Source organism: Myotis davidii, unplaced genomic scaffold (genome assembly GCF_000327345.1).
Source record: "Myotis davidii unplaced genomic scaffold, ASM32734v1 scaffold1494, whole genome shotgun sequence".
Classification (NCBI taxonomy): Eukaryota; Metazoa; Chordata; class Mammalia; order Chiroptera; family Vespertilionidae; genus Myotis; species Myotis davidii.
This window is the reverse complement of record NW_006286246.1, coordinates 474,595-493,209: the sequence shown is the minus strand read 5'-3', so window position 1 is coordinate 493,209 and position 18,615 is coordinate 474,595. Positions and strand designations below refer to the sequence as shown.

Genomic DNA, 18,615 nt, shown 5'->3' with positions numbered 1-18,615 from the left:
CATTGTTTGCGGGTAGTTTTTATCGCGCGCTAACAGGTGGCGCGGGCCATTTTTACAGTTGAATAGATTGATTACCGTTATACCTGGAAGTACATACATAATTCACCATTGTATGTGTTAGAGACCCAAATTTTGTTTTTTAAAGTTCGTATATCTGCATGTTAGCGTCCCTTTAGAGCAATAAAAAAGTATAAAATAAACGTATTTATACGTTACCCGCATTCTACCGCTAGTTTATAAAAAACGTATTAATACGTGTCCCGCGCTCTACTACCAGTCAACATAAAACGTATAAATACGTTTCCCGCATACAATGTGTTAAGACTTTGCCTCGTGAAAATAAGAACACATGTCATAATTTAGTGCCAAAATATAAAAATGCTTCTGGGGGAGGTAGTCAGACAAGTGAAATGTACATCTAGTTGGAAACAACAGAGAAAAGGTTTAATGAAGAAAACAGACGTAAAATGGACTGACTTTTTTTTGAAAAAGCATTCCTGTTCAGCTGTGATTCTGCCTCCACACTATTTCCATATGTAACCCCCTCCTGAGTAAATCTCTTGAGGAGCAGTAATGTTTCTGAAAGGACTGGAGAAGTGGCTATTTCCTAATGGGAAAGCATTAAAACCTCAACAGAATGCTGCCACTGAGTACCCGTAACAAGACACACAGACGGGAGTATATAATGCAGAGCTTCGCATATAACAAGTATTCCTGTTTCATAGGATTGCACATAAACAATGTATATGATAAACATATTTATAGCAAGGGGAAAGTGATGAGGACATTGACTAAAGTATCAATATTTATTTTTATTATTTAGGATTGAGAATAAAAAGGAAAGGAAGGATGCAAAACATCTTTTTAATATAATTCACTGAATTTTGTGACTGAAAAGATATAAACAAAAGGGAGGTACCCAAGTTTTCAAGTGTATTTAGGAACATGATTTTATTACTAAAATAAAGTCTAAAAGTAATAAGTTTGGGGAAGAAAGACAATGTGATTAGGATCCTATTACATGAACAAATGTACACAAAATACCTAGAAGATGTAAGACTGAATCCCAGAAGAGAAAAGCCAAAATACAAGTCATCCCTAAAGAGACAATAGTTGAAGAGACATAGAATAAAATACTGAAGACCAAATATCAGAGAGACTATAAATAGAACAAGAGCCTATCAGCCTATATTTCATTTCAGAAATAGAGCAACAAATACAAAGACTAAAGAGACACACTGTAGCATACATGATAGTAACATTTTTCATCTCTATAGCACTTTGTCAGTTATTAAGCATTATCACAAATGCTATATCACTTTTACCTTCAGAATGGCCCAATAAGATATTTATTATTCTCATTTTATAGATGTATAAACTTAGGCTGTGACTTCACTAAATTCAAATTGGAAATAAGCTACAAAACCATATCTCAAACTTAGTTCTGGCTATCAAGACACACATTTTCCAAAAAAAAAAAAAGTCCAGCAGTTAGCAACCAACTAAGCATAAACACATACAATTGGGTCACTAAGATGATAGATAACTGTAGAGATATATCATGTATAGTATCAACCTAAGTAATAACCAAGAAAACTGTAAAACATCAGATTATGATATTTAATGTCTAGTGATCAAGTTAACAGCTAAATAAATTCCATTTAAATATAAATTTTAAGCAATCCTCAAACAGGTTTCAGTTTTCCAACCTTTAACAATGAAACTCACTTTATCTAAAAGATTAAATTCAAATAATATTAAAATAGGCCAACTCCATCCTTCTCCCAAAAGCTAAGACATGTAGTATTTTGGGTTTGAGGGAAATATTAGAAAAGTAATATGGTAATAAATGCTAACTGTGAAAAATTCTAAATATTAAAAGCTCTCATTCACTGCACCTCATCCACATACTGCTTAAGAAATAATCACTGTTAAAAGGCTGGTAAGGCTGCCTGTCTTCAAGCCTTTCTATATGCAGTTATATACATATCTATACTAATAAAAGGGTAATATGCTAATTAGACCAGACATCTTCCTGCCATCCTTCCAGACAAAGCCGCAGTGGCTGCGAGGGCCAGCAGTGGCAGCAGCAGTGGGGTGATGGGGGGCAGTGCTTTCCCCTGATCAGCCCGATCACCTCCCGTAGAGGGAGGCCAGAGGCAGCATCTGTGGCAGGGTGATAGGGGCAGCGCCTTTCCCTGATTGGCCTGGTCGCCTCCTGCAGAGGGAGGCCAGACCACAGCTTAGGCCCGCTCCTTGTGGGGAGTGGGCCTAAGCCGTCAGTAGGACATCCCCTGAGGGCTCCCGGACTGTGAGAGGGGGCAGGACTGACTGAAGGACCCCCCACGTGCATGAATTTTCATGCACTGGGCCTCTAGTAAATATTGTAAATGTGTATGTGTATATCTGAAATACTTTAAAGGTATATTCTTAAGCAAAAATTATCCTCTTCATAACTGTCTAAAATTGATTTTCTTAAAAGCCTTGCTGAATTTAGTAAAATAATTCTTATAAATGTTGACTAATATTATTGATACAAAATACATGACGGTTTATATTTTGTTACTTTCTGCTGCTGAAAAGTTTTGTTCAACTAATTTTCCAACTTGGAAAATATGCTAAACACAATCTAGCACTTTCTTTATACTCATAATCTCCATAACTTTATCCAATATTAACTATGTGGTAATATGGAGTTATCTTTCAGGGTGACAGAGATATTCACAATGACACCAAAAGTTCCCAGTTGCGGTCTTGTTTTCCAACTACCTCTACTTCTTATTTTTTAGTTTTCTTTAAGAAAACTATTTTAGAAAACAAAAATTTTAAAAAACTAAGAATATTATAACTAGTATTCTTTAGCTTTCCAAATACTTTATAAAATTATCGTATAATTTTATGTATTCAAACCATTTTTTAATATTTTAAAACCAACCAACATTTTAAATATTTAAATCAAATATGAGAGGTAGTCAGGAAAGGCATCATTATATCCCTATATTTAAAATGAATAAACTAAAACTAAGAAAAATTGGAAAACCTGTTCATTGGGGTTAACATTTAAGAAATCCTAGAGCTTACCTTATCTAATCCCATTTTTTAAATGATGAAACAATTACCTTCTTTCTTGCCAATTGTAACCTATCACATCATAGCAACCACATTAATTTTGTAGCCTTGTCATACTTCAATATACCTGCACCAGGAGCCTTCTAAACAGTAATCTCTGAAAATTTAAAGAAGGGAGTTACCAAGTAGCCACCATCATTACAATGCGAATATCAGAAACATGCTAAGGATACAGGCTTATAGAGTAACTGCACTCTTTCGAAAAAGATCAAGGTACATGGGCTTTCTACCCAAAGGCTGTTTTTACTGAGTTGCTAGAAAAATGCTGGCTAAGTGATGTTACTGTGCAATAAATACCTCCCTGCCCAGAAATACATGCTGTTGTCGTATGGCAACCTATTTTATGAACAAGAGTGGCAGTATTGTAGCTTGTTTCTTATCCTGGCCAGCGTTAGCATGAAACGATGGTAATCTACTAATAACCACCAATTTGCACGCTTCCACCTCCAACACAAACACTACCAAATTCTCATTCCAAAAAAATCCATATGGAAAAAACGAAAATGAGAATAAACCAAGACACAGAGCAGAAATTTCTTCTTATCTGACGTCTAAGTACATGCCTCTGATAAGCTGTGATTCTACACAAGTTTTATCATAAACTTGATTCTTCAGCCATAAAATGAGTCAGTTAAATGATATATTATCACAAGTCTTTCAGGTCTAAAATTTGTAATTTCTTGAAAGCAAGATTAAGCATGGAAATAAAGAAGGAACCCAACCACAGAACCACAAATTCAAGATCTGCCTATAGATACAATGCATAACATGACTGTAATAGTCTTTAGCTACCCTATTCTAAAACTAAAGGGAACAGAAATGATTCTCCAGGAGAAAACAAAATATATACATGTAAACAAACACATATATAAAAATGACTTCAGTTTAAATTTTCCCTGGGACCCAAGCAATTAATCTTTAATTTAAATTCTTTCCTATGTCTTTTGTAAACATCAAAATGAAAAAAATGTTAAATTTACCTCCTCTTAATTTTAGAAATACTAGTAACTGTGAAATGGCCAAATGAGAACAAGAGGAAGAATAATTCATTTATAAATCCTCTCATAACCAATCCCCATAAACCATATTAGCTAGAATTTCTCAAATAAACATGGGTTCTATTTCTAATAATATCGCCTTTAAATCTACAATTCCATGTTCACAATAAAGCGGTTACTGTAGACAGATTTAAGATAAAGCAGTATGTGACTATGAGGAGCTAATAACATGCTGAATGATATGAGCAGGCTTAATGTTAAGAAATTCTGTTAAAATCTCATTAAACAAAATCTAAATATTTAATTTTATTCATAGATCATTCAATTTACCACTTAAATTTTAATTGCACTCAGGAACATCTGGTTGCATAAGCAGAATTTAAAGCAAGCATATTCCATGGAGTTGCTTTTAAATGTCCCTGTATTCATAAATACAACGATAAGGAAAAGGGACCAAAGCCTTCTGGAGGGAAAAAACTGAAGAAGATAAAAAATCTAGAAGATTTTACCCTAAGCTTCATTCTCTTCTTTCTCTACATCACCTCTCTGGACAATTGTACCCTCTCCTAAATCTTCATCTCTAGCCTATTTTTCCTAGGTGCCTGACCTATATATTCCCAGCTGGATATCTCCACCTTAAGGTCCCACAGACACCAAATCTTCAAGAAGTACATCACTACTGCCACAGTCAACACAATAGTCACTGAGATACGGATGATTTCAACTCTCTTTCCATTCTTAAGATCTTTATTTTATTCTAAGTTTTAAAAAAAAAGTATCCACCATTCAACTCAACCCACCAATTCTTTCTGCTCAAGTTTTTTTGCTCTTCCTGATTGGCCCATCTTAGTGATTGGTACTATACAACTGTAACTACCTGGTCCATTAGCCAAAGCCCTGGTACCACCCTCTTCTTCCTCATATCCAGCTCTCTATTATTAGTAAACTTCTCTTGCATTCTTCACTTCTTCTCCTCTATACTAGTTCTAATTTAACCTTCCTTCTCCCTCCAACTTCATCCCTATATCTTGCTCTATAAAGATACTAATCACCTTTCTAAAACACAAATTTAAAACTTGTGCTTTTATTTAAAATCATTCAGAATCTCCACTCACTTTTGATTAGAAATGAGGTCTTATGCATAGTACACAAAGGCCCTTCATCAGAAAATCCTTGCCTAATTCTGTCACTTCCCATGACCCTATCTCCTACCCAAAGTTGACAATTACTTGAAAATGATCTTTGCCTCATTCAATGTCTCTTTCTTTATGCTGTATATACATCATGATATACACAGAAGAGTATACACACAGTATGTGTAATGGCTACATCATTACTCTTTGTTTCATAATATTCATTACATTACCTTCTCCTAACTCTGTGGTAATTCACTGCCAACCCACTCTATTAGAAAATGAGCTGTCTGAGGAAAAGGAGGTAGGTAGCTAATTAATGTTGGCAACCACTCTGCAGAATACAATGCCTGACAGTACACATCATCAGATATAATAAAAGGGTAATATGCAAATCGACCGAACGACCGGTTGCTGTGACGCGCACTGACCACTAGGGGACAGACGCTCGATGCAGGAGCTGCCCCCTGGTGGTCAGTGTGCTCCCACAGGGGGAGTACCGCTCAGCCAGAAGTTGGGTGAGCGCAGCGTAGTGGCAGGAGCCTCTCCTGCCTCTGAGGCAGCACTAAGGAGCAGCAAACAGGCAGGCGGTAAGGAGTGAGGGCTGGACTATGAGAGGGATGTCTGACTGCTGGCTTACATCAGATAGGGCTCTCCTGTGGGGAGCGAGCCTAAGCCAGCAGGCGGACATCCCCCAAGGAGTCCCGGACTGCAAGAGGGCGCAGACCGGGCTGAGGGTCCCCCCAAGTGCACATATTTTCGTGCATCAGGCCTCTAGTAAACAATAAAACTCAAACAACCAGCAAATACTTTCTAGCATTCTTTCCAATCACTAGTTGCTACTGCATTAAAAACCACTTTTCTGCCCTGGCCCATATGTCTAGGTAGTTAGAGCATCATCCCGAACATCAAAGGGTCACGGGTTCAGTTCCCAGGCCCAGTCAGGGTACATGCTGGAGGCAACCCATTCATGTGTCTCTCTCACATCGATGTATGGATGTTTCTCTCTCTCTAAATCAATGGAAAAAATATCCTCAGTGAGGAGTAAACAAAACAAAAAAGACATTCTTCTTGGTGTAAAAAAAGCCAAAGATGTTAATAACTCTTACAAAAGCAGTTATTCACGTCTCAATAAAGTTTTACCACAAAAAAAAATTAAAAGGTACTTACTGGTTTATTAAACACTTATAGAAAAACTACTCAGATAGATATAAGTCATTCAGCAACAAATATCTAACATGGTAAAACTTATTTTTCCAGCAGTGTTGATATTTACACAGGAACAAAATAGGTAAATTGCACATAGTTCTTGAGCTTTTATTAGATAAACATTAACATTATCAGGAGACTTTCTCCCTATTTCAAGAAACTACATAAGCAAGTATTTTAAGAATCATTCTCATTCATTCATTAAAGCCTTAAAGAAAGATTCGTTAAATTACTATTATGTACTTGGATAATATTTTTTAAAGATCCTATCATACACATGTACTTATTACTAATTAAGTTGGGTTCTTTGTCCCAATTAATAAGGATTTACTTCATTGTCCTCCTTTAGTGAATTAGTATAGCTGCACGCTGAAAGCTTTATGACTGAGAATCATTTTCAAATAAAACTTGCTTCACACAAAAGGAATGGGGAGCAATAAGCAAAATTTTTAGGTTCACTCCTTTTGCTGTATATTTTATCAAGTTTTCAAGAAAGAATGCTCACTCTGCAATTAACATGGAAACAATGTTTAGGAAATAAAATGTCACTAAATGAACAAGAAAATATGCAGTTCACACCCACACACAAAAAGTAAATGTAAACTCCATGAGGGCAAGATTTTTTTTGCATCTCTTTTTAAATCTGTTTTGCACACTGTTAAAATTCTAAAATCTAGAATAGTGTCTGCACATAGTGGTTAAGTGCTCAAGAAATTTGTTGAATGAATACTCCCACTAATGCAGTCTTTTTAAGTTGTTTTATATTTAATGTTAAAATAAGCCTTATAAGGTCTACAAGGAATATAACTTCCTGCTCAATTTTAATTCTGATTTATAAGTAGCATGCTATAAATTCAAGTTCTCAGGTGTCAAAGTTTGCAGCAGGGGCCAGTAAAGTATGACCCATGCCCTATTTTTGTAGGCCCTCAAGCCAAAAATATTTGTGTGTTTTTCAAAAAAAAAAAAAGAATTGTGACTGACAAGACTATGCAAAAAATACCTTAAGTGACCCACAAAACCTAAAATATTTACTATCTGGTCCTCTACAGAGTCTACTGACTTCTATGAAGAAAGATTCCATTCACGAGAAGAAAGCTTTTGAATTCATACTTTCTTCCATCTATGAATTGAAACTGTGCCATTAGAAACAGATCCAACTTTCTCTACATCTAAACCTCTGAAGTTTGGGCTTGTTATTTGATTTTAAGAATGTTAAGGAAAAACTTATTTACCCAAGGCATTAAGTGGTTATGAAGGTGAAGCTAATAAAAAGTAAAGGAGGATTAAAGTTAGCTTATGTTTAATGTTTCACATACTAGAAAATAACAAAAAAGAAGAAAACAAAATTAATACAAATAGGAAGAAACTGAACCTAATTATAGTCGAAATGAATAGAACTACATTTAGGGAAAAAACTGACCAAGCAATGATTGAACACAGTATTTTGACAATATACCCTAAGGCTAAATAAAAACGAACTATAAACAAATATTAAATTTTGGTTAAAGGTTTTCTTTTGTAGACGAGATCGGGCGCGTACAGGGTGGTATGGCCGTAGATGGTTTTCTTTTTTAAAAAATGTATTTCCTTATTGAGTTCAGAGAGGAAGGGAGAAAAGGAGAGAGATATAAACACTAATGATGAGAGAAAATTATTGATAGGCTGCCTCCTTCACACCCCCTGCTGGGGATTGAGCCTGAAACCCAGGCACACGTCTTTGGCCAAAATCAAACCCAGAACCCTTCAGTCTGCGGGCCAACGCTCTAGCCACTGAGCCAAACCATCTAGGGCTAAAGGTTTATTTTCACAGACATGGTTTAACAACTCTGAAACTACTTTCGTGTACCTTATGGTTGATCAAATAACATTTGCAAAGGGGAAAGGCTAGAATGAACCCTTCGATGTTAGAATGGAATTGATGGTATCATCAGGGTGAACTCAATGGCTTTTTAGGTAAAGAAAATTATATATAAATATATAATATTCAGCTCAATCTGTTAATAGATATCTATTAAAAGAAATTGGGGCTCCTCGGAGAAACGGCTGATTCCAGGGCTGAGGTGGGAATGTCGTATTATTCAAGAAAGTAAGGGGGTGCTCAAAAAATGATGAGCACACGTCAAACAAAAAACACAGGAGCCAGCTTGAAAGAGCTCTAACTGGTCAAAACTGAGGCAATCTAAGCATCAAAACACCCCAATGAGTAAAAAGGAATCCGTAAGTTCATACTACGTGTATACATACATACATACATAAATGAGGAGAAAGAAAGGCTCTTACAAAATGTCCAACTAATACATAAAGAATAGACTTAGAGCCGGGACCGGTTTGGCTCAGTGGATGGAGCGTCAGCTTGCGGACTGAAGGGTCCCAGGTTCGATTCCGGTCAAGGGCATGTACATGGGTTGCGGGCACATCCCCAGTGGGGAGTGTGCAGGAGGCAGCTGATCGATGTTTCTCTCTCATCGATGTTTCTAACTCTCTGTCTCTCTACCTTCCTCTCTGTAAAAAATCAATAAAATATATTAAAAAAAAAAAAAGAATAGACTTAGAAATCACTATTTGGCAACCATCTTAGTAATAACTGATTCAGGAAAGAACTAAATGGTTGCTAAAACAAATGGGTGCAAGTTTGATGAGTAATAGGGTATCTGCATAGCTTCAAAATATCTCCCCTTAAGATATTTGTTACCAAGGAGAAAAGAATAACTTTACAATGGAGAAAATTTGCAGAAATTTATTAATGGGATAAATAGACATCATCTACTTCCAGAGGACACAATCATTTCTGGAGTATTCCTGCCAAATGCATAACCTAAACATAACCATGAAGCAACAGCAAGCAAATCCATATTGAGGGAATTCTAAAAATAACTGGCCCATTCTCAATTTATCTCTCTTTATATAAAAGCCTAAGTGGCCATTTCAACTGGTTACTATGAGGACGCACTGACCACCAGGAGGCCAATGCTCAACACAGGAGCTGCCCACTGGTGGTCAGTGCGCTCCCACAGCCAACCTCCTGCAGCTGGCCAATCTCCCGTGGTTCCTTCCCCCGGCTGGCCCCAATCGGCCAGATGGCCTGGATCACCAGACAGACCAAGGGATCCCAACTGTGTACAAATTCGTGCACCGAGCCTCTAGTAAGATCATAAATGACAAAGACACTAATAACTAAGTGCTTAAGACTAAAGGACACTAGACAAGACAAATGAATGCAAGGTGTAGTATACAATTTACTCTTTCTGTTAAGGATATTACTGGTACAATTAGTGAAATTTGAATAAGACCTGCAACTATTGCATTGTATCAATGTATTAATTTCCTGATTTTGACCATCATACAATGGTTATATAAGAGAATGTCCTTCTCTTTATTTATTGTTTTTTAATCAGGAAACAATGCTTTCAATGTGATTTTTTTTGTTCTTCTTCTTAAAAAACAGTTATTTAGAAGTAAAAGGTATCATGAATTGCAATTTACTCTCAAAATGTTCCAAAAAAAAAAAAAAAAAAGCCTGCATGTGTTCAGAGAGAAAGAAAAAATATGGTTATAATTAAGTAAAGGAATTAGGATGAAGTGCACACAAAAATTCTTTTATCATTCTCACAACTTCTCTGTAAATCTGAAGTTGTAAAAATAAAATTTAAAAACTGAGAAAAAATAGTTAACTTATATTTGGACAATGCCAGTAAAAAGGAATTGTGAAAAATCAAGTGATTTTTCTTATCCTTTACACAGAAGGATAAGGAAAACATCTCGATCAGAGTTTGAAACCTGGGTGCTTCTAGACGGGGCTCTAATACTCACAAAGCTGCATTTCCTGCGTAAAACCACAATGGTTGGGCCTCAATTTATTCATTTGTAAAAAAGGGGGTCATACCTATCCTACTTTTCTCACAAGGTTATCCTAAAGACCTACTGAAATATAATGATGGTGGGGGAAAAGAGGAGTTTATAAAACTCTATATATTACAGCGGCTCACTTTTAACAATGTTTGATTTTTTAAAAAAGAGTAGTATTTCAAAAATATATAAGCCAGGTATTTTTCATCATAGCGAGCAGCTGGTTCTAGAAACTAGGCACTTGCTGCATAAAATGTTTTGGTTTGCAAAAATTTTAACTTATTCAACATCCTTCTAACCAATATAATTTCAAACATTTCAATAAATGCAAATATCCATATTGATTTTTTTTGCCATAAAACTATAGTATCAAAACATTGCTAAATTAAAGAAAGCCATTAACTAGGACTTGGTCAACTTTTTTTAAAAAATTAAGACATAATTGACATATAATATCATATTAGTTTCAGGTATACTGTACTGGTCAACCTTTTACATACTGTGACCCAGTACAAAAAGATCTTCATATCATTTCCCAAGTTCTACAGAGTAAATACGTGATCCAAACTGCTTCTTCCTTTACTGACACGCTATTCAAATAAGTCCTGAGGAATCAAATCAAATTCAAAAAAATGTGTGGGTGTGTGTGAGAGAGAGAGAGAGAGAGATAGGGAGGGAGGGGGAAGGCCAAATTTTTTCATGTACTTAAGGGAAAGTTTGTTATAAAAATATTAATTTATTTTTCTAAATTCATAAAGGTTTGGTCACCACTTAAAGTATTTTTTAATCATTTACGTGTGGACACTACTATCTCACGGACAAAAGAAAACATCTTTTTTGGCTGTATTTTGTAAGAAAGAGTTATTCCAAAATACCAAATGTATTTTTAAATACATGTTAGACCAGGGGTGGGCAACCCCTGGCACGCGTGCCAAACGTGGCACGCCAGTAACTTTTGCTGGCACGCGAAATCCTCTCTTATAATCTTCCATTTACAATTTTTTTCTTAATATTGACTTTTTAATTTTTCAGATAAATTCAGTGTAGGTGCATCTTAGGTAATTTTATATAATATTTATACATTAAAAAATATATGTATTTTTCATCATCATATACTGTGTTTTTGTTGCTCGAATGAATTTTATTATTTCTTCAAGGTTCTTCACATACGTACACCTTAAGAGATATCAAGTAGGCATAACATGTTCTCAAAAAATTAGGGTTGGCACGCAGAAGAATTTTGAGTCAAAGATTTTGCTGGTTTTGGCACGCACTCACAAAAAGATTGCCCACCCCTGTGTTAGGCCATTGTTGAAAACATACCATATCCTTGTTTAAGTAAGTCTACTTGCTCAATCTCTATTTTGAATAGATGAGCAATGTGGACTCTGTAAGGCAAAATGCTGAGAACAGACCAGGCAGATCTGAGCCTGGAGAGATGTCCCAGACAAAGCAATCCCTAGAAAAGAATCAACTGGAGTCAGTAATGCCTACCAGCCTCACTAGCTCTGCAGCAAGACCACTGCACTCAGAGGATTACAAGAACATAAGCTCCAAGAGGGTAAGCTTTTGCTTATCTTGTTCATCACTATCCCAGCAGATAGAAAAGTGTCTGGTACATGGTAAACATCCATTAAATATTGGTTAAATGAACAAATGAACGAAAAAAGTAAATCCCAGGTCTTTCAAGTCAACCTATATTAAGTTGCAGAATTTGTTTTAATAACTTGGCATATATTAACTTAATAGCCACATTATTTTTAAAAACATGAATAAAAAATAAATCAAAAACAATGAATAATCAATATTCCCCATTCTAACTAAATAGATGTCAAAGTTTGTAAGCTATATCTTGACCTATAGTAGATACCATAACACATTTACATACCCTTCCCTGAGTTTAAAATATGGTCTTATCAGAAACTCTTGTAAAGCAGAATTATAAAGACAAAATAAATGCATAAAATCAAAATCAGGAAAGCAAATGTATCATGTTTACAATCAAACTTAAGATAGTATTAACTCAGATAAGAAATCACAGGCTATAGAAACATTTCTCATCAGCATTTATTTCTCATAAATAGTACCTCTACAAAATCTGCTCTTCTGTAATTAAAAAATCAAAAATTTGATTATCATTTTTGTTTCTCTATTCCTACAGCATATCTGTCAATGATTTGTCATCTTATAGTTTGAAGAACTTCCTCAAAGTATAAGATGCATTTTATTTCCAACCATCAAATTGCATTTTAGTCAAATTAAGTAGGCAATGAATTTTTTTACAAAACATACAGTAAAATTTTGTGAAGCAGAAGGCAAATAAATACAACCAGAGTATATATAATTTATGCTCACTATTAAGAAAATAATTTCTATTTCACTTAACCTATTTTTGTGTGTGAAGAAATTAAACTTATTCCCTGAATGTTCTCTTTTAAGATTACTAATATATTCTAAGTGACCAGCTTTATTCTGCTTCCCAAGTACTGCCCATATAATCAAGACATCATTTCAGTATCAATCTAAACCTAATATTTTCCAAAGGGCCTGCCTTACGTGGGTTATAATCATCTTACTATGCTTCTTGTGTCCATGCTGCTGGAAAAGCAGTCTGTACAAGCAGGAGTAGAGGCACAATCCTGAGAGAGAGGAGTAGAGAAATATGTTGAGAAAACAAAACCAGAATAAATTGAGCTCACTTAAGAGCTTAGGAACTCAGCCAGTGTTCAAGGTCAAGGTTCATTACATTCTCTCATATCACTATGAATTAGTAGTTGTCCAACACCAGCAAAACTGGCCCTAGAAAGAGATATCTGAAGTTCTGTGTACGAGTAGTAATATAATCACTAGTTCTAAGCCAAGTCCCCTCCTGACTCTCCCCCTTAGTAAGAAGTGAAAATCATAAACACATCAAAGTTCTGATTTAAAAATGTCCATCTAATCTCCTATAGTCCTACAATACCATAAAATGACCTTCCAAATAATGCTTATACATACTAAGCCCTTCAAAAAGTTAATTTTATATTTAGTCTAAGAATCTTCCAACAGGAAGTCTAAATACAATCTCAAATTGGTAATTTATTTACAGAGGAAAAAAACGAAATATCCAGAAGTGTTAACTACCTTGGTCCAGAGTCAATCATCTGCCTATTATGTCATCCATCCATTCACTCAAGAAATCTGTATTTCGTGTACACAATGTATTAAGACACTGCTATGTATGAAGGATACGAAGCAATGACAACCTATGGTCACTGTCCTCAGGGAACTTACACTCTAGGGGAAAGGTAACCACTTAAAATTGTAGTAATCACTAGAAGGGAAAGTACAGAGTGCTTTAAGACTTTAACAGGAGAGCTAAGTCAGTGATTCTCAACCAAGGTCAATTCTGTCCTGCAAGTGACATTTGGAAATGTCTGGAGACATTTCTGGCTTCTACCCAGGGTTGCTGCACAGGACAGCTCCTCCCACCAAGCAATTGTCTAGTCCAAAATATCAATAGTGCTGAAGCAGAGAAGCCCCGACCTAAACCAGAGGGGCAGGGAGGGTCTAGTGAAGGCTTTTTTCTGTTGTAACACTTAGTATGCTACACCTTTAAGGAGTTTTCACAAGGCAGAAGAAACAAAAAAGAAGGCCAGATTGATACAATTAACCAAACCTCCCACTGGCAAGTTAAAATAGGAAAGAAAAAGGAGAAACAGATTCCTTAGCAGATGAAAATTAAAGAAAATGCAATGTTTTATAGCTGCTTCACATAAATTCCCTTTCCTGAACCATAAACAAAGGGGAAAATACATAAATTAAAAATTTTCACATTTATTCCTCCCGCTACCTTTTCCACTGTTTTCTACCAACCCATGTCTACCTCTAGATATTGGTGGAAAGAGTATAAAAAGTCCTATAGCTAAGCAAATGAACATTCTTGATACAAAATTGGAAATAGAGTTAAATGATGGTGGGATTTCAGTTTTGATATGAAAGACAAGGCATAGAACAGTGTTACAATGACCGGAAAGTCTGCACCCTGGAACAGTTTAAAGTTATCTGACTAACCAAAGGATACTAAGGACAAAACACTAAGAATTTAGGGTATCCAAAAATGATAAAAGGCACTAGAATCCTCTCAGAATTGATCAACCCAGGGAAATCCAAAAATTAAACTGCATCTCATACCTACAAATCTGGTCCTAGATCTTTCCTTCCCATGCAGCCTACTCAGAGCAGCAAGAGAATGGCTCATAGGGGGAAAACAACCATAGTAGTGCAACTAGCTATACAAAGAACCTAAAGAGAGAAAAAAAAAAAAGCCCTAACCGGTTTGGCTCAGTGGATAGAGCGTCGGCCTGCGGACTGAGGGTCCCAGGTTCGATTCCAGTCAAGGGCATGTACCTTGGTTGTGGGCACATCCCCAGTGGGGAGTGCGCAGGAGGCAGCTGATCGATGTTTCTCTCTCATTGATGTTTCAAACTTTCTATCCCTTTCCCCTCCTCTCTGTAAAAAAATCAATAAAATATATATATTTTTAAATGGATGATCTCTGACTGGTATTTGATTATGTTAAAGATTTATTAATTTTTGAAGTGTGAACTGGAATTGGTGCTGTTTTTTTAAAGTCCTTAAATAGAAAAAAATATCCACCACATAAGCAAAATCTACCACCACCATTCACTTTCTTATCCAAGCACAACCAATGCATAACAGGTTCTTCTGTGTTTCATATATTAGGAGTTCCAACGTTATGAAAGTGACCCCTCCAATTAAGTTATAATTTTCTAAACAAAGAGTCATGCATTGCTATTCTCTTTTCCCTCTTTTCAAAAGCAAACTTTACCATAATGGCCTCCACACAGTGGCATTCTTAAGGACAGAGTATATATTTACAACTCACATAAAGCTGCTGCAATCCAGTAATCGACTGTGGCACTAAAGTAGTCCACAGATGTAAGAGACCAATGAGACCCTTCCCACTTAGGTGAGAACACTAACCCATAAGCAAAGGCCACTATCTTAGAGTATCAACAACTACAACATCTTGTAATGATAACAATTCTAGAGTTAACTGCCCAGTCAAGCATCTACTCTTAGGAAGTCTTACATTCTTTCTTTCACTTCAGAACTGACATTACTGGTGATGGCATTAACTATTTCATCACAATGACATTTAAGTGGCAATTCTAGTTTTCCCACAAAACAGAGTGGGCACCTAAATGTATCAATTCCTGAGCCTAAATCCCATTTAACTCATGAGAATTAAGAGAAATAACCACATGAAGGATCTTCTGACACTAATTTTGAACACGGGGTGGGGAGGCCAGAGAAGCCCTGAGAAATTATTGGTGAGGGAGGGAGGGGAGCATGACAATCATGACTCATTCATATCCTGCATAAGGTAAGGGATCTTCAGACTTGAAACTCATCCACTGTTTATAGGTTAAAACCTATATTCATTTTTTATTGGTTGTTTTTTATTTTTTAGAGAGAGGAAGGGAGAATGAGAGGGTTAGAGAGGAACAGGGAAAGGGAGGGGGGAGGAGAAAAAGAGAAAGAGAGAGAGAGAGAGAGAGAGAGAGAGAGAGAGAGAGAAAGAGCAATGAGCTGCCTCTAGCATGGGCCCTGATCAGTGATCAAACTTGAACCCTAGGTGTGCCCTGACTGGAATTGAACCCGTGACCCTTCAGTACACTGGGCAACACTCCAACCAACGGAGCCACACCAGCCAGGACTACAATTTCTGGCATGATCTTGTTTTCAAACCAATTGGGAAGGGTGGGGGAGGCAGTCTTGAAAAACCTGGTAAGTAGCAAGCCATAAAAGCTAAGCATTTCAAATTTTACACATTTTAAGTATCAAAATATCTCACTGACAAACATTAATAATTACGCTTAGGGCTACTTTCTGGTGCCTTGTAAAGCGAACAGAATTTCTTCACAATTCAATGCTTCAAAGGTATCTTTAAATATAGCAGAGAAAGTGCTGAAGGGCTCAGCCCAAGGATAAATGCCTTTAAAAAACCAAACCGTCAACCTCCTAAAACAGTGGTTCTCAACCTTCCTAATGCCGCGACCCTATACTGCAGCTCCTCATGTTGTGGTGACCCCCAATTTCATTGTTACAAATTGAACATAATTAAAGCATAGTGATTAACCACAAAAACAATATGTAATTATTTATGTGTTTTCCGATGGTCTTAGGCAACCCCTGTGAAAGGGTCATTCGACCCCCAAAGGACCTTAAACATCTTTTACCCTAATCTTATAATTTAGATTTCTTTTTAATTTTGCACTTTGCAACACGATTTAATGGAAAACACTTATTACTGAACTATTTCCCACTATGTTCTTACTTGCACAAAATTTTCACATCAGCAAGCATAATAAGACATTCACAGAAACTATATTCAAAATCAGAAAAAAACTACCAAGATTATATATTTTGTGTTTAAACCAAAATTTTTTTTTAAAAAAGGCTTAAGCATACTCTTCTTGTGAATCTTCTTCAAATATATTTCCCTTCCTCAACCTATAGTAATATGGCTACTACTTTTACGCTAACCCCACTTTCAAACATGGTAAAATTTGAGCATATTAGGAAATAAGGGAGTTAAAGATTTTAAGTTATTTGAAATCCATAGGGGGAGAGGGATGAGTCCTACATACACTAAAATGGGAATACTACTTACTTGTTCCTACAAAGATTAGATAAGCGGTGAAGTACCATGTCAATGTTAGGTCCCTAATACTTAATGTCAATATTAAAATGGAAAAACATTTCTATTCCACTGTGCTCTACTGTGATCAATCACACATACTATGCTTGTTTCTATCTACCACATAAGGGATCTTGTTTTTCAGAGAATACATATTAAGAACCTCCTAGACAAGTGGTTCTCAACCTGTGGGTCGCGACCCCTTTGGGGGTCTAACAACCCTTTCACAGGGGTCGCCTAAGACCATCGGAAAACACATATATAATTACACATTGTTTTTGTGATTAATCACTATGCTTTAATTATGTTCAATTTGCAACAATGAAAATACATCCTGCATTATCAGATATTTACATTATGATTCATAACAGCAGCAAAATTACAGTTATGAAGTAGCAACGAAAATAATTTTATGGTTGGGGCTCACAACATGAGGAACTGTATTAAAGGGTCGTGGCATTAGGAAGGTTGAGAACCACTGTCCTAGACAAACAAGACAGACACCCATCAAAAAGAGGTGGGGTAGGTAAATCAAATAATTGCAGTGGAAGACAAAGGATTTTTTTTTAAAATAGTAAGTTTAACATTAGTGCTGTAGCACTCTAGCAAATAAAAAGGCTACATAGAGCTAGGGGCAGGGGAGGTTTCCTGCACAGATGTGAAACTATTAACAACAAATCAGAACACAGTATCATTACATATTTATTATTCCAGATTTTAGCACCATAGCGTATTGTGGGGTAGAACCAAATTTTATAATTTGCCCGAAATTATCAGCTATAAATTCATAAATATAATGAAAAATATTCTTAAGTCTATTGCTCTGGTTATTTATCAAGGAGGAGAAAATCCTTTACAAAAAAAAAAGCTTGTTTTCATTCAGCGGGGCCACTGCTCTCTACTCACAGGGGGAGCCCAATTCACAGTGAGCTAACTCTCAGCCTCCTAGCTAAGCCTCCCGGATGCCAATTCTTCGGGGGGAGGCGGGGACATGAATAAAAGGAAAGAAACAAAATTGCGAAATAGATTTTAAAAGCTCTGCCCTCTGGGTACTATGATGGCAGCTCTAGTACTTTAAAAGGTAAGATTTTGTAAACCATACTATTGAATAAAGTACTAGCACTTCCACATCAAAAGTTCATGAAATGCGTGCGTAGTTAACACTGCATTAATTTTTTTTCCTAAGGCATACAGGTTAGGGATCATTCTGGCTGTGTGGTCATGTGCTTGCGATGTTTACTTAATGTTTGCACCGATGCCTGAGTCGGAGTTCTAGCAATGTTTCAAACATACTTCATCAAAAGCTGGCTCGCAAATTCAATTCAACAGTGACCACTGGACGCCCGCTTTGTGCACATCTAGTGTCAGACCTGCCCCAGGAACGAGCCCGTGGGAAATCCTTCCCCGGCGCCCTCCCGCTCCACGCGCCGGCCTCGTCCTACCATTTGTCTTTCTGTCGTGATGGGGGGGGTGGGGAGTGGACGGAGGGATTAAGAACAGGAGAAATCACAGAATGACTTCGCCTCCCCACCACCCTCCTCCTCGCTAAGTTCCTAGTTGGCAGGTCACCGGCCCAGTCTCTCCATCACCCCCG

General features: G+C 36.5%; 1 protein-coding gene across 1 annotated transcript in view; it reads right to left on the bottom strand.

Moving 5' to 3' along the window:
* The window catches only part of SCAF8 (SR-related CTD-associated factor 8), a 104,994-nt gene extending 92,020 nt beyond the window's left edge, over positions 1 to 12,974 (bottom strand). Inside the window, 1 exon segment of the mRNA XM_006757679.2 lies at positions 12,892 to 12,974. Within this exon segment, the coding sequence (XP_006757742.1) occupies positions 12,892 to 12,909 (18 nt within the window). The 5' untranslated portion in view covers positions 12,910 to 12,974.
* Between the last annotated feature and the right edge of the window lie 5,641 nt (positions 12,975 to 18,615).